General features: G+C 44.2%; 2 protein-coding genes across 10 annotated transcripts in view; both read left to right on the forward strand.

Moving 5' to 3' along the window:
- The window catches only part of INF2 (inverted formin 2), a 312339-nt gene that overhangs the window by 287682 nt on the left and 7832 nt on the right, over positions 1-16825 (forward strand). The gene's annotated exons all lie outside the window — the stretch shown is intronic.
- Positions 1-16825, forward strand: part of CEP170B (centrosomal protein 170B) — a 57739-nt gene that overhangs the window by 10088 nt on the left and 30826 nt on the right. For all 8 annotated transcript variants that reach the window (XM_056493333.1, XM_056493334.1, XM_056493339.1 and 5 more), the window contains exons 3-6: positions 3115-3204; positions 6187-6265; positions 8886-8944; positions 10202-10340. In XM_056493333.1, the coding sequence (XP_056349308.1) occupies positions 3115-3204; positions 6187-6265; positions 8886-8944; positions 10202-10340 (367 nt within the window). The remainder of the gene's footprint in view (positions 1-3114; positions 3205-6186; positions 6266-8885; positions 8945-10201; positions 10341-16825) is intronic.

Genomic DNA, 16825 nt, shown 5'->3' on the forward strand with positions numbered 1-16825 from the left:
CTGTCAATGCACACAAGAGCAGTTTATGTTAAATGTGACTGATGTTGAAACAAACCACACCTTAGTTCTCAAATAAGAGTGACCTTTGGCAAGTCTGCATCAAAATAAAAAAGGTGTGATTTTAGTTACTTTGAGTTTCCTTGGAGACAGGCCCCTAGGAACTCCTGCTGCCAGTTTCTCTGATGTTTGCTAGCTTAACATAAACAAAACTAAGAAAATTCCTCTCTTCTCCACGAAAGCATGAAATTTCACAGAAGTGCAATCTGCATAACAGTGTGCCTTGTTCCTGATGTGCTCTTAAAGAGATGCTGAGAGGTTGTATGAAGACCGTGGGTCAGATTTTGCATGTTGCTTTAACTCCTTTTGCCTTGGGCTTTCTTGAACACAGCTGAAACTTCCTTGGAAAACAGGGTGACATAAATTGGTTCCTTTGGTGACCACTTCCTGCATTTATGGAGGGGAATATCATGTTGCTAGAATATATGTCTGCTCCCCTGAGATGACCCTCATCACTTTGGGGACCCCTGAGTGGCTGAAGTCAGCTGTTGTAGAACACGGCAGACCAAAGGCTGTGCTCACTTACATCAGGGTCAGATGCAGGGCAAATTGAATTTTTTGGAGACAGCTGGTTCCCAGAAATAAACTTCTGTTTAAGTGACCTGTGATACATTTAAAATCAGATACCAGATCGGCCCAAGTTTTTTTGTCTGAGTTAACTTTTTGGGGTGGAAACCTTTTTGCCCTTGGAAGGGGGCTAAATGGTTTGTTCTGCCTTTAGAATTTGTTAATCTTTAAATGAGCCTCCATGATGTGCTGTAAAAAGCTAAAGCAAACCCTGCTGCACCAGTCAATCAGCATTCCCTTGTATCTCACTGGGAACAGTGGCATCCACAATTTTGAGTAGCAGAGGGATCACAGGGAAGACAGACCACATCTGTGCTGTGCAGGCATGGTCCCCTGTGCATGGTTCTCTTTAACTCCAGTGGCATGAAGCACAGTACAGAAATGTCCATGGGCAGGGAGAGGGGGTGGTCATCCCCTCTGCTTTGTGAGTGAGGTGTGGTGAGCCCTCCAGGAGCCCCAGTCCAGAACAGTGCTCAAATAGCCAGACTGTTGTGGGGACAGACTCTGGGCTCACAATCCCTCCAGAGGGTGTGAGGGATCAGGAACAGCTCCAGCTTGTGTAGCATCAGCTGCACCTGAGGCTGTGCCTGGAGACACTCCTGTCCTCAGGGCCATATGCAGCTGTTCTTACCTGGACCATCCTTACCTCACACTGCACACACCTGCCACAGCCACATTGAAAAATGGACTGAGGAGCTGCATCTGGTGTGGATAATAAAAGAGAAAAGCAGCTTCACTGCAACTGCTTAAGACCTGCCCTGCCTTGAGGTCAGGGGTCAGACACCAAGTGTGGGGATGGCATGGGGGTGAGGGGTTTGTGTGTGCCCCTCCTGGGAGGGCTTTGCTGTGTGTTGCTTCTCATATTCAGTGCTCAGCATAGCAGGAGGCACAGGTGGGGTGTCCCCAGCCTGTCTGCCTGTCCCACCTCTGAGTCTTTTAGGGGGGGTTTGTGTTTTTTAGGGGGGGTGATTGCTGTCTGAGCAGCATCAGTTGGGCGGCAAAGGATGAAGTGCTTCCTTGTAAGTCCACAGCATGTGGATAACTGTATTAGTGAGGGAGCTGGAGGCATGGGGTCACTTGCCCTTGTCCTGGCTGCCTCTGCTTGAATAGTGTGAGGGACATTGCAAGGTGGAAGGGCAATCTTCTGGCCATGTCTGTGCTTTCTTCATATTGATACTTCAGGGTTGTGCTGGGGGATGTGTCTCCTGGGCTGATGGATGGTCTGCCAGGCAAGGAGATGCCATTTCTCAGGTGTTGTGGTACTTCCCATGTGCTTGACATTGGCAGGGCCAGAAGAAATTCCTGCAAATAGGAGCAGTTTGTGTGAAAAAAGCCTCTTTTGTTATCACCAAGGAATTCCCTGAAACAATCTGTGCCTCCTGTGCTTGCAAGAAGCCAGATAATGGCCTGCTGAGAGCGGTGCTGTGGAAACCAGTGTGTCTATACTTGGCAAAAGGGAAGGACTTTCAGCAAGAACTTGGTGGTTGGTGCCCAGGAAGATGAGGATTAGCTGACTTGGAGCCTGGCTGGTCTCCCTGCTCTGGTAGCATGCCCTCCCCTCCCCTGCCCTGGGGTACCAGGGAGGTCTCAGTGCTGCATGTACGTGCTGATGGAGTGACTGCTTCCAGTGTCTGCCTGAGGTCAACTGCAGCAAGGATGCAAGTTATGAGAGGCAGCAGGTCTAAAAACAGACAGTCTGGTGTCTTTATAGCTGTAACACACCATATTTCAAAATTATTCATAGATCTTGTTCTAGCACTTCTTCAGAAGTCTGACACAATGCCTGCTCAAGTGTCACACTCTGTTTTGAAGATAAGGTGCAATACTTGTGCATTGTGACAAAGGCAGTGGCACCAGATCCTGTCAAGTTCAGTGTTCTCAAATCCAGCTTACAATTTAAATTCTCCTGGAGTTGCTTTCTTTCTCATTCCAGGTTTACTAAGCTTTCTGTAACTCGGAATACATCCTAGAATTTAAATCAATTCCAGGACATAATCCTGGGAACAGTATAAATTTTTGGGAACAAGTTTGGTTTGAAAAAAATCAAGAAAATATTTTCTTTTTATCTTTGAAAAATAGGAAGAAATGATCCCACCTAGGAGCATCCCTAGTGATGTGGCCATTGGCTTTAGCAGTTGAAAAATGGAGCTCTTCTAGCTCTTGCTGGCTCAGATCCTGGCCCCCAGGCTTTCAGTTTGACTGCTTTTGTTCAGTGTGTATTGATATAATTTATTGACAGCCTTCAGCGATTTTTTTAAAAACTTTTTTTTCTTTTTCCTTCTCCATGCAAATTGAATATTGTCTGTAAACTCTGCAAACAACCGTGGAAGCATTTATATTATTTCTAGTAGTAAATAGTATTTAATCCTTCCTGCTTTCCCCCTGTGTCCCCCTACCCCATATAAGGCCAGTTGAATGTCTCAGTGTTGCTGTGATTACCAGTGTCTCTCATGCCTGGCTGGTCTCATGCTCCTTGTTTTCCCCTGCCAGTCCCGCAGCGTGGATAAGCAGCACGCAGTAATCAACTATGACAAGGAGAAGGATGAGCACTGGGTGAAGGATCTCGGCAGCTTAAATGGAGTAAGTACCAAACCTCCCAGCTGGCAGGGGCTGTGCTGAGTCTGCTCTCTGAATCCTGCTCTCAGACCCTTTTGGGTCACTGCAGCTGTTGGCATGAGTTAAGCCAGACATGCATAATTATTTGCAAGGGCTAAGGTGGAGGTCGTGTAGCATCTCATCTTGGGAGGGGAAAGCTTTGGTGAATATTGTATTGTTTTTTTTCCCTGTCTACTGGTGTCCTTGCAGAATGCTTCAGGGCTCACAAAATCATAAAGCCTCTTGCAATAGGGGAGGCAATAAATTCAGTTTCATGTTTGGGATGTTAAACTGGTGGAGATTCTGGAGCAGCTGTTCAGCATGAGCAGGGTGACCTTTTGGTGGTCCGATTGTCAGTGCATGGAGTGATTTATGGGATGATGAGACATGTAATTTCAAAGGGGAGAAACTACTTAAAACCACTTCTTTTTTTTTTTTTTTTTTTTTTTTTTTTTTTTTTTTTCCTAATAATAAAAATTGCTCTTTTGCGTGCCTTGAGCCTGGTTTGTGTGAAGACCAAGCAATAATGTGAGCACAGAAGAGGGAACTGAGCCTGACTGAATCTTAACCCTTGCTCTGGTCCAGCTTAGGCAGTGGTGTTAGACACCTGAAGTCCATGATATTTAAATACACCATTGTTGTTAAAAATGTCCTAATGTCATAGCATGTCTCTGTTTTGGGAGTTTCTTCATACAGGTGGAGCTACTCCTCTGCTGGAGCCTAAGCTAGATTCACATAATTGTCTTCCCATTGGGGGTTTTACTGCAGCCATTGTTTTGGACTGAAAAGCCCTCCACCATCACAACCACAAAACCACAAGATGAGCCCAGAAACTTGTACAAAAACAGTGGCTAAAGCAGCCCTCAACCATTCTGCCTCTTCTGGCATCTGAACACAGCAAGAATGAGTGCTAATCCTTCTCAGCCTAATAGCTGAAGGCATGGAGCCCTGCTGAAATGGGAATATTTCCAGAAACTGGTCTGGACTCTAGCTGCATCCCTGGTTCAAAAGCTATGTTATTTAACTCATGGTGGCAAAATATCAGCTGAAGAGTCTGCTTGCAAGGGAGGGAAAGCTTATACCACTAATTATTTTCTACCTTCATATGCTAAAGCTTATGAATTACAACATTTTAATAGTAGACTTATGTTTAGAGAGGCAGTGGAGTAAAAGGGAGTTTAGTAAAAGAGAGTTACAGCAATGCCTGTCTTTTGCAGCTGATTTAACACTTCTGTTGAAAAAGACTGTTGTGGCCAAACCAAATTTTGCATATCTTTATTTGAAAATTGTCACAGAAACTTGTTTTCTCACCTGAAACTAAAGAAATCACTTTTGAAGACCTTGATTTTAAATCCATTTTCAGAATTTCCTTTTGTTTGGTATTTGAGTAGTCAGCAATGCATTATGTAGCTTTGCTGGATAATCTGGCTCATATTAATTGTCAAAGTGCTTTATATAGTTTTTATTATAATGTTCAGATAATTCTGCAGTCTCTATTCAGAGGTTTTTGTTTTTAAGGGTAGCATTGCTTTCCAGATGAAGCATTTTACTGAAGTTAATTTATCTCAAGTAAACATGGGCAAATAGGTAACTATCAAAATGCACTCTTGCAGACTTTTTGGAAGAAAATTTAGCAAGCAATTATTTTTGTTTCAGATGTGACTGCTGTGGGTTTTTAAAATATTATACATTTTTATGCAAATTGGAATTCTGTGCTTTTTAACTAGCTTCACTGCTTTTATTCTGAAATTACAGGCCTGTTTCCCATCTCTTCTGTAAATTGCAATGAAACTGGGGGCTGTTGTCTGCTGAGGTTGTAGTTTCCTACTCAGGCATTTATTTTTCCTCTGTGGTTAATAGTAGGTCTTATCATGCATGTTTGGCTTGGCTGAGGTGAGAAGGCAAAAGGAAAAGACTGTGCTGCAGTCATGAAAACATGTAAATTCATTTTCTAGCATAATTTTGTTTCCTCATCTGCATTTGCATTAATGGTGCAAAGTCCCAGCAGCAGGTTCATGGTCTGAGGCTGGGTGAATCCCTCCTTGCCAAGTAGGGTAACTCCTGGTGTCTGCCTGTCTCAGATCCAGCTGTGGGAGTGGCTAATCCCCATCAGCACTCTAGAGCTTCTTCAGCCCCTTATTTTTATTTGGCCCAGGTCATTGCAAAAATACATAGGTTTATTTGTGCATGCTCGATTTGATCCTCATTTAGTCTGGGAGAATTTTTCCATAGTGGGTCCTCTCAGGAAGCAGAGACATCAAAGACATTTATCCACAGCTGTGAAATACATGTCTTGCACCTTTAGAAGGATGTTAGTTTCTTTCAGCCTCAATTAATTGCCTGGAGCATGGGAAAAAGGGGGGTGTGAATTTTTAGCACAAGGGGTTTGGTTATCTTGGACAGTGTGGCCTCAGGTGTCACGGTGATGCTGCTGCAAATTTTTTTCGCATTTCCCTGTGCAGTTTCATTTCCCCTTCCTCTGTGATAGGCTTTGCTTGTTAAATTATCAGGCCTTGGGGCTGACACCAGTCTTGTTTGCCATCCAGCAGAAAGCTGATTCCTAGCTCAGTAATTAAGAGCATGAGTTGCATCTGTTGGTTGAGACGGGTGTAGGAGAGCCGAGAGCATTTGAAGTTCCTAACTTCAGGCACCTCATTTACCTGTTCAAGTCGGGGACTAAAATTGCATTTGCAGTTGGTGCAAAGGTAAATCTCCCTAGAGGTCCCTTCACAGCACCTTGCTTTGAAGCATAATTGGGGTGCTCTGACTTGCCCATGGGAGCTACCTGCCAGTGTTGATTTTTCCAGGGAATTTAGCTCCTAGGTCCTGGCTTGGTGCTGGCACAGTCTGAGTACGTGCAGTGCCATCAGCAGATGGACATGGGTGCCCTCCAGGAGCACCATCTGTCTGAGATCCACCACCCTGATGCCCTCAATTAAAACCCATTCCTGTGCTTCTCTCCTGCAGACGTTTGTCAATGATGTGAGGATTCCTGACCAGAAGTACATCACCCTGAAACTGAATGATGTCATTCGCTTTGGCTATGATATCCTTTCTGAAGAGGATTGGGACTCAGGCTTTGTATGGGTTTTGTGCTGTTGGCTGCATGAAGAGGTACCAGGGCTAAGTGTGACTGCTGAGTATGGTGTTTGTTTTGCCTCTTGGAGCATTTGGATGGCTCATAAACTTGTGTTTCTCCACCATGAACCTGATTCAGAGCACGTTAATCATGATGCCTGCTTTTTCATTGGACTTTGGATCAGGCCTGCACTAGCAGTACTGACTGTGGAAGTGCCTCTTCAGTCTCCTCCTAAGGAAGGATTGTGGTTTTTTCTTTTTATTTGGGTGGCAACTGTAACTGGTACCAGCTGGGAGTAAACATAGTTCATATGTTTTTGTAAACTAACATCTTCCTATTTTTTTCCCCATTCAATTTGCCTTGTTTTGTTAGTCATTTCACCCAGATACTTTCTTTCAGACGATTTTCAGGCCTTCAGCCTTCAACATTTAATTTTGGAGCTTGTGGCCAGACCCTTGACTCTATATTGATTAAAGTTTGCCCGTGCAAATTGCTTCTGCCACAAAATGCAAGAGTAAATCTCTCTTTAGCAATAGCACATTTCACCTCTAGCAAGGGAAGCAAGGTTGCAGTTACTGCTTTATTTACAGACCACAAATCTTTCCAGTGTCTGCTAAAACACCTTTGCTTTCATCCCTTTCCTTTTTTATCCTGATGTGACAGTATGACTGGCTATAAGCATAGATGTTGATATGTCTTTCTGAGCCTGAAGAGCAGTAGGGGTAAGTAGAGGCTTCTATTGCTGTCTTTTCATGTAATCTAATACTTTTTTCACTTTTTTTCAGTTGCTCCTATCTGCCAAACTTTGCCCACTCAAGCTGAATTTAGAAGTAGCAAGTGTCTTCTACAGGTTTTTTTTGGTTTTTTTTTCTTTTCTGGGGAGATGTCAGTTTAAAACAGTCCAGACATTTCTGAGAATAGAGGCAAATGCTGTTTTACCATTTGCTGGGGGAAGGTGCTTGGCTGGAAAATTCTTGTACATCCTTGACCCCAAGGCCACATTCTTCTGCCTTTTGCTGTCCCCATAATAATCCATTTGTGCTTGGCCATGCTTTAGCCCTTGAAATACTCCAAACCTTGAGCCTTACTGGTCTAACAGGGATCTGGTACTTCAGCTCTCAGCAGTGACAGTGCAGGAGTGCTCACCATTGCAACCAGGATTGCTTAAACTTATGTGTGTGCCATTCTGGATCTGCAGGAAAAGAGGATTTTCTGGGCCATGGATCATAATTTGGGTCATGACCACTGTCATCTGGGATCTTATCATTAAAGGTGGTGTCTTGCTGCACATGTGATGAAATCTGTTAGAGTCCCATAGGCAACCTCAGCTGAAGCTTTTCTTGACTTTGCAAATGTTTGGGGTTTTTTTATGTAGCTGCTTGTGTATGTTCTGGTCTCTTGGTGTGTGAAGACTTGCTGTGAACTCCAGTCCTGCAAGGGCAAAAATCAGTACCTGGAGCATGGGTGGGTTTTAATGGCTGCAGTACCAGTTTAAAGTTTTTACAAAAAGCAATTCTCAGAAGTGAGCAGCTGAGGTGAAGTATTTAGTCCTGCAGCCCTTTCATGGATATTCAAATGAAATGAATGATTGTAGTTGTGAGTTGTAGAATTTATTGCCTTCACAGGAAAATGTTAAGGGGAATGTACGTTTTAGAGTAATCTTTGTCACATGTACTATCCCTGTGGCAGCTATAAGATCTTTCTCTGCTTTGCTGTTTCAGTGCCACTCTGTTTAGCAGAGCTTTCTGTGCACACTGCACTCAGCTTGGTGTGGATGGCAGCATCTCCTGAGGTCTCAGAGTCAGCTGTGTCCCATTGCACGAGAGCACTTCTCTTTTCCATTTACAGTTTCACTTACAGGCTGTGCATTTTCCCTGCTATGCCAGTACTACTTGGTTTATTTTTAGTCTAACATTTTCCATCTTTCCTTTTTCCTCCTCTTTGCTTTCTGCTCTGCTGATTGGGTTGTTCATGATGACATTCCAGATGCCAGCTTTTTTTTTTTTTTTTTTTTTTTTTTTTTTTTTTTAATACAGCATTGCTGAGGATTATTGCCTGGGCTCAATCATGTGAATGCCTCCCTTCCTAAGAGGTCACAGCAGCTCGTGACCTGATTTAATTTTCATCTAGAAAACTATGGTGACTGAAAGACTTTGCCAGGGCAAGAGAGCATCATAGTCCCAAGCATTTGAGCAAGGAGCTGAACTCTATTGCTGCCCTATCCAGTGTGTGAGACTGGCCCACCTTGGCCAGGATACTGAGGGATCTGCCTGAAGCCACCAGCCAGGGAGAGAGGGTCAGGGTGTGAGCTGAGCTGGGGCTCTGGTTGCTCCTCCAGGTCCTGCAGAGTTGCTGGTGCTTCTCCTGCTCAGGTCCCCATGTCTGCTGCCCCTCAGCTGTCGTGGGTCTGGCCAGCAAAAGTGATTGCACGTCTCAGAAACTGTGCACGACAAAGATCATGCTGGGCTGCAGCACAGGCAGCTTTTACTACACTGGGTATTTTAAGACTTTCCTGTTTTCTTGCTGTGACTGAATGCTAGATTTCTGTCCATCCAGTCCTTTGTATTTTCCTTAATGAATTCTGTACATTCGAATATGTATGTCCTGGAACAAATTCAACACAAAGTCCCAGAAGAAGCATTAAAGGTAAGAGTGGCTGGGTACAGTTCATTAAAAAAAAACAACCAACTTTAAGTACTCTAGTGATAATCTAGCAGAGTGAAATATTAAAATACTCTTGATGGCAGTGAAATGTTTCAAAATGTGAGGCTCTCCTTGGATTTGGGCTTAATAAAATACTCCTTTGAGGAAAGATACATTTTGCAGTTATCTCAACTCTGATCTCTCCTATCCCTGTGCTAACATGTAAACCAAGTTCTCTATGTTTCATAACTGCCAAGAAAAAAAAAAAAGGTTACTTAAAACTGTAACATGTTAAAGAACAATCAGCACATGAACTTGTGGGGGAGGCACAGCAGAACTTATTCCCTCCCAGAAGTGAAGCACAGATGTCTGTTTGTGAGCATGGTGACTTATGCCATCTCCACCACACCTCCTCAGTCAGGCTGAAATTTGCTTAATTTATTCATGTGTACCATCTCATTTTTGCCTTCAAGCTCCCAATTTTTACTTACTGAGCAGTCAGTTCTCTTACAAGTGAGGTGTTTTTTAAACACTATTCAGTAGCAGGTAAGAAATATTCAAGCATCCCCTTATCTAAGGCAGAAAAGCAAACCCCTCTAGGCAAGAAAGCTAAGCTATCAGTGCCATGCATCAGCTCTTGGCTAGCAGATGCTGCCTTCTTAGCCCTGGTTCTGTGTTTAGGCCTTGGCAAGGATTGGATATCTAACAGCTAGAATTGGGCAAATGATTCATTGAATTTACTCAGGGATAATCTGTATGGGTTCACCTTTTTGTTAATTTACTTGTAATAAACTAGCTTCTAAATAGCTAATTTACTTGTGTTAATATGAACCTGTTTTAAGGTGGAATAATTTTCCTAGCTGGGGAAAAGGTTTGCAAAAAATAATTAAAATAGATTCCAATTGCCTTCCCTGGAAAACTGAGATAATGCAGATGAACATCCTGAAATAATTTAAAATGTTCCTTTAAGAACAAAGGGGATTTCAGGATTTGAATCCTGAGTGGAAAATGGCCTGAGTTCTGATTCTTCTCAGTTTATCCTTTAAAGGATTTTCTAATTAGTTATTTTGCAGAGCTAAGTCACGGTGACCTTCTTGCATAATAGAATTGTCACTTAATGGCTTCCAAATGGGGTATTTCTCCTGTTCTGTAGGTTCTACTCAGGTGTGCATGCTTTTTGTTGTAGGACACAGCTGCAGTAGAGTTCTGGGTGATCTGTTGGTGGGGAAGAGGGGTTCACTGCTGCTTGTGTCTCTGCAGCATGAGAAGTACACCAGCCAACTCCAGATGAATTACAAAGGCACGGCCATGAAGAGGGCGGAGCAGCCCATGGAGCACGGTGTCTACACCGAGTCCCCACAAGCAAAGCTGGAGAAAGGAGAGAGGAAAGGAATTACAGGTACCTGCTTGGGAACCAGTTCATCTGGATTCTGAACAAAGTGCAGCTTGCGCCCTGTGCTGGGTTATGATTCTGACAGTCTTGTGGGTTCATTTGGGAGTAGTTCTGGAAGGATCTTCTTTCTAAACTCTTGGAGTATTCCAGGCTCTGGGTTTTTTGAGATTCAGCCTCCAAAAAAAAAACAACCAGCTGGTGTGATGGCTGCTACATGCCTTGTCGCTGTGTGTGTTCTGGAAAACCTGTGGGCAGAGCAGGTTTGGTAAGTTCTCTGGCACCTGTCTGGTCTATTTTTAATTTCCTAATCGTGAGCTGGTGTTTGAACAGAGAGGGTGACTCAGAGTAGAAAATGTATAGCTGCTGTGGCATGGTGTTGGCAGGCAGGCAAAGAAGCAGCAAGCCATTTCTTTCACAAAGCCCTGGATGGTTTTAAATGGCTGTACCTCCTACGTTGCCAAGATGTGGGATTGAAACCGACTGCCAAACTGGGAGGTGTTTGCTTCAGGGTCACTGTTCCCCAGCTTCAAACCTTTTCTATTTGAGAAATTCCCTATGTTCTCCATTTTGTCACCAACAGCTGCCTTCCTTCAAAGATCCTTTGTCAAACTTGTTTCGTCTGTGTTCCCCATTATGGTTTTCCAGGACCTCCCCAGCAGTCTTGTCTCACCTATTTCACCCAAATTCCTGCCTCCTGTGTGTCCTGTCCTAACAGATCTCTCTCCCCAGTTCTGATCAGGTATCAGTTCATGGCTTTCTGGAACTTGCTGGTGCATGGGAGGAAGAAATAATGGTTTTAAAGCATAGTGGTGACATAACTTCCAGTGATGGTCTTGTGGCTTCAGATGGCAGAGCAGTTGGAAAGCTTTAGGGTTTAGCAGGGAGAGTTGCCCACTCACTGTTGGAGGAAGAATCAGGGATGAGAATGGAGGGAAAGGGATGGGCCAGTAAAAGACTGAGGAAAACTTTTTGGGTGAGTTTACCTAGAGACATGTATGGCAGCTTTCTAGAAAAGAGTACAACTTTGGGTAAATCTGTTAAGGGTTCATGATAACTAATTGGAGTGGGGTGATTGACCATAATCCCCCATGTGTTGTCCTTTTGAAAATCCCCCTAAGATGACATAGTGCACTAAAACAGTGTAATATTCTCCCTGGTCTCCTTGCTGTCTCCAGCTGTGTGGGGAAGCACATGTGCCCGTGTGTCTGACTCCCATTTTTTGCACCAGAAGACCTTTCTTTGTGTTGCTTTGGCTGTGGCTGTTGGCTGAGTTTGGTACTAGGCCTGACAAGCTTGAATTAAAGGGATGGGATTGTGGATGATGGAGTTTGACACTGGTGAGGGTGGGAAGAGGTGAACCCACTTGGGAAGAGCTCTCCAGCTTCCTTTCAAGGGGCAGGAGGTTCATGGAAAGCTTTTCCAGTAACTGGAACCACTTTGTGTTTGCTACTGCCTGCTTCCCTGAACACTCAGTTTTTTATTTTTGCCACCTTCCAAAAGACACTGTCATTGATTTTAACCTACATAACGTAAGCAGTGGGTATTTGGAACACCTTCAAAGCCAGGACGTTGAGTGACTCTTCAGCAAGGTGACCCGTTTCTCTAGCCTGTGATTTGCAGACCTGCATTATGTTTCTGTCATCTTCAGTGGGCACAGATCAGAGGTCTAAGGCAAAATGGGCTCTGTGTTCTTACTGGGGACCAGCACTGAAGTATGTCACATGCAGTGGGACTGATGGGCAGAGCTAAAAAAATCTGGAAAGTGCTGCTAACTACACTGATGATTGAGGAAATCAGGACTTTTTGTTTGAAGTATTTTACTGGATTGGACTGAAGCCTGTGGAAGCAAGAGCCTGAGCATTAAATCAGTCCCTCACTCCAAAAAAGCATCTCTGTCATGTGAGCAGAATGATCAGTGTATTCCTTTCTCATCTGAGATGTGACTAATTCACCTTGTCCTCAGCTGCACACATGCACTATTTCTTCTTGGCTGCTGGGAGGAGTGGCAGCAATTTGAAATGATTAGTGAAAAGAAGAATGTAGTATTCTTAGGGGGAGTGGGCTTGCTTAGTGGCAGCAGAAAAGAGGCTTTAGGAAAAGAGCTGTTTTGCTAAGCCTGTAGGTATTTAGGAATTTGCATTGACTAATTAAAGCAAGGTCTGGGCTGACAAAAGCCTTTAGAAGGATCAGTTCCCAGGGCCCGGTGGAAAAGAGGCAGAGGGAATGCAAGCTTTCAGGAAAGAGGTTTAACAAAACAATGTGAACAATTAGAACTGCTTAGAAATGGCAGGAGGTGAGGGGCTGAGGATAGAGAGATCCAGGGGAGTGAATGGGAAACAGTCAGTTTAGTCTTTATGCTGTTGAATTTGCAGCTTTCGGGTGTATGTTGCCTGTAAGCAGAAAATCATCAGTCTGAAATGTTTAAAGCAAGGAGCTCGGTTAATCCTATGGGTTGGATATGGATATGAATAAAAGTGTCCACTATTCAGCTAGTTAATGCTAAAAATAGCTATTAGCTCTCATATCTAAAGCCTTAAGTGATCAGAAAGCCAGGTAGAGCCTTGAACTGAGTAGATTTCAAGACAGTCACAATCCCTCTTCCCATCTGTTGCTACCTGAGTTGAGGTACTTGATGAGATAAGCTACTTTGTGGTCTTCTGTTCTCAACACACAGTTAAATCCCCAGGCTGATCTTAATTTTTTGTTTTTGCAAAGCTGCCACAGCCTGATGGGACTGGGCAATCCTGAATCTGGTGACTAACTTCTGAATAACTGCTGCAGGCCTGCAGTTTCCAGGGGTGGAGGCTGCTTGCAACGTCCACTTGAAATGGGCATCATCACTTGCAGGACTAGGGCCAGTTGCAGGAGCTTTTCCTGGGCTCTGTGAAATAACCTGCTCACCAGGTCAGCGTCTGTGTCATTAGTATGTCCTCTCAGCAGAGTGGACAACTTGAAAGTCTTGCTGATGTCCAGGGCTGAGGTCAGCAGGCAGCATGGATGGAGGCAGTGGGAGCTGTGCCAGTTGTGAAGTGGTTTCCATGGTCTTTAGCTGCTTTCCCCATGAGATCATGGCAATAGCTGTTTGGACACACAGCTCTGCCCTAGCCTTTAATTTAAGGGAGTGGTGTTATATCTGCTTTTTTGCTTGAACTAGAGTAGTGGTAACTGCAGCATGCTTAAGGTTTGACCATGTAATTGATACAAGTACATTTGTGATCATCAGCCTGATTTCAAAGTCCATGGGATCTGTGTATGTTCACAGCAGATACAAAAGACCAGGGCTTAGATTAACCATGCACATACGAAATAAATTGTGTGGCAGAGAGTCAGACAATTGCTTTATGATTATTCCTAGAAGGTCTGAATTCTCTATTTTGGAGAGGAGTTAAAAAGCAGAGATATAAGGAATTAATTTTAAAATGTTGTGGCTAGATCATCTTTTTTTTCCCCCCAAGACCTCTGCTGTAAGAAACCTACTCTGCATCTTCTGGATATGGACATTATTGTTATTAATAATGAATCAAAAACAGTTTGACTTAGAGCAAGCTGAATTTCTCATGCTTTTGTTATGACTTGCAGTAGAGAGCTTCAAAGCTGTGTGTGCTTCTGTGGTGTGAAGTTTTGTGAAGATTTGGGCAAAGCACAATCCTCAGTCCTGTCCTGACCACAGGGGACAGCTTCAAGGGAAATCAGACCCCTCTGTTTAGAGGGAGCTGTGTGCTTGTCTTGAAAGCTCTTCTACCTGCTTGATGATGGAAAGCAGCTTTAACACAGTCTTTCTCCTTTGCCTTTAATCACCTGGGCTATATTTCTAGTTCTGGCCTTGTGTTCTGTGTGATTCACTTCTCCATAAGTACAGCCTTTGTATTGACATGTCTCATTTTCTCTTTTGGTGCCTCAGATGATCAATAGTTCTGTATTAATTTAACAGGCCACATTTTTGTTAAGCAAAATGGACTTCCCCTGTTCTGTGCTACATCAGCCTTCGTTTTTCCTTTTGAGTGACTGCCCCAAAGACTGAAATCCAGGAGCAGAACATGTGTATGTCAGTGATCTTCCCTGTATTACACCATCACTGGTAGCTCAGTATTTATTTGGCTGAATGCTTGTGCTGACCTCAATTCAGTTATCTAAAAGGATGGTTTTCAGGCTGCCTGCCTGAATTGATGAGCCAAGAAATATGTCTAAATGAATTGGCACCATCTGGGCAGCCTGGCATGGAGTGGAGAGAGGTGGTAACAAGCTGCCATCAATTGGAGGAAGTTTCATGTCATTAAAATCACTGAGCAGTTCCTTTTCATTGGTGTTCCTCCCTTCACTGCTGACTTGAGCAAGCCCCTGAGTTTCTCTGCTCTTGCAAGAGCATCCATCTTACACTAAAACAGAGGCGACAGGAGGTGGCTTCAGGGTGCTTTGCATGTCTCAGGACACAGGCAAACATGCTGCTCTGGATGCTGCAGGTCCAGGTTCAGGTTGCTACCCAAAATGGATCCCAGCTGGTGAAGAGCAAAGCCCGCTGGCACAACTGCATGTGTAGCTGCTCCCTGGCCCACTTCTGTCACAGCCATCTGTTTTAGCTGCCTTCCCGTCGTGCTTTTTTCCCTCCCCCTCCCCTTTTTCTACAATATTGTTGTGTTAGAGCTGAAGCTGGGAGGGGTGTCAGTTGTGCTGGCAAATTAGAAGGGACAGAAGCTTCTGACATGAGCAGGGCAGCAAATTCGTGTAGCTCTTTGTGCTGATTTTGGCTGGGGTAAAGTTAATTTCCTTCACTGTGACGGGTATGAAGCTGTGTTTTGGATTTTTGCAGAACACAGAGTTGTTAATATAGAGATGTTTTTGTTATTTTGGCTTACACAGAGCCAAGGCCTTTTCTGCTTTCTGTACTGCCATGCTGGTGAGGAGATTGGGGCTGGATGGAGGGTTGGGAGGAGACACAGCCAGGACAGGTGACCCAAACTGGCCAAAGGGATATTTCATACAATATCACACACTCAGCATGTAATACAGGGGGAAGAAGAAGGAAGTGGGAGGGGATGTTTGGGGTGATGGTGTTTGTCTTCCCAAGTCACTGTTACATGTAATGGAGTCCTGATTTCCTGGAGATGGCTGAACACCTCTCTGCCCATGGGATATGGTGAATGAGTTCCTTGTTTGCCTTTGCTTCCATGCACAGCTTTTGCTTTCCTTACTAATCTCTAGATCTCAACCTATGGCTTTTCTATCTTTTACTGTTCTGATTCTTTCCCTGATCCTCCTGGTGGGGAGCAAGTGAGTGGCTGTGTGGGGCTTGTCTGCCACCTGGGGTTAAACCACAACACTCTGCTGAAGTCAGGGAGATTTTACTCTGGCTCAGGATCTGTTTGCCTTCAGCAATAGCCAGGAATGATGGTGACTGTGTCACTTGACAATGCTGTTCAAAATGCAAATTAATATGAATGCTCAGTAAAAACATTAATTGCTCATAAAATATTGAAACTGTCCCCGAATAGCAAGATACTGACTCCTCAGCTTTCCATCTGTGTTTTTTTCAGTTTTAAAATGAAGTTCTAGTTCATTGTGGAGGTTGGGAGAGGAAAGGAATGAAATGCCACACACACAAATGTGCTGCTTTGTCACAGATGCTGTAGCAGGCATTGCAGGTGGGGCCATGTGAGCTCTGTGTCATGGGGCATGAGGACCCTTCTGCTGCTGTGCAGTGAGTGCAGTGCAGTGTCTCCTGCTCTGATGGCCCCAGATCTATCCACTCTGGCCAACCTGATGCACTTTTTTAGGTGTTCCTAGACATGTCCTGGGGTTTTGACTTTGTGCTAGCTTTTGTCAGAGGCAGGTGGGGTAATTTTCAAGTACCTATTAGGGCCCAGGGAAATTTGAGACAGCAGAGGAGCTGGGTCATTATTCTTTATAAATCCTTTTTTTTTTCCTCCTTCAGCTTCTATTGCAGTCTCAAAGTTCCTCATCAACAGAGGAGGTCTGACCAAAAGTCTGACTTACTCCCCTGGCTTTTCCCTGTAGTAGTAAAGCTCCTGGCTGACAAAGGCAGAAACTCCTGTGTTTGTACTCAGATGGGACACAGATCTTTGAGCAGTCTCTGGGAAGGCTTCTGTCCTGCAGAATAGGTGTGAGCTCTCTTAGCTCTCTTATGCCCCTCTGGACACAAGATTGTCTTGGAATAGATATTCTAGACTAGGGGGCCTTTGGGATCCCTTTAGGGCTGGGATGTGCTGGAGGGATGAGCTGTAATGAGGCAACTCCTTACAAGATGCATGCAGTAACAGCACCCGTCCTTGGCAAAGGTGCTGCTTGTGCAACAGTCAAGTGCAGGTGGTCTTTGCATTTCATTGCTAGGGTAGTTCATCCCTTTAGGCACAAATTACTTCAGACATCACTGGCTCTTGCTAATGGATTTAAAATGTTGATCTCGTTCTCCTGGCTTCCCCCAGGTAGCTGCCTCTTGGTCATCAACCCTAAGATCTGTACTGCAAGTCAGAGGG

This window comes from Oenanthe melanoleuca, chromosome 5 (genome assembly GCF_029582105.1).
Source record: "Oenanthe melanoleuca isolate GR-GAL-2019-014 chromosome 5, OMel1.0, whole genome shotgun sequence".
Taxonomy (NCBI): Eukaryota; Metazoa; Chordata; class Aves; order Passeriformes; family Muscicapidae; genus Oenanthe; species Oenanthe melanoleuca.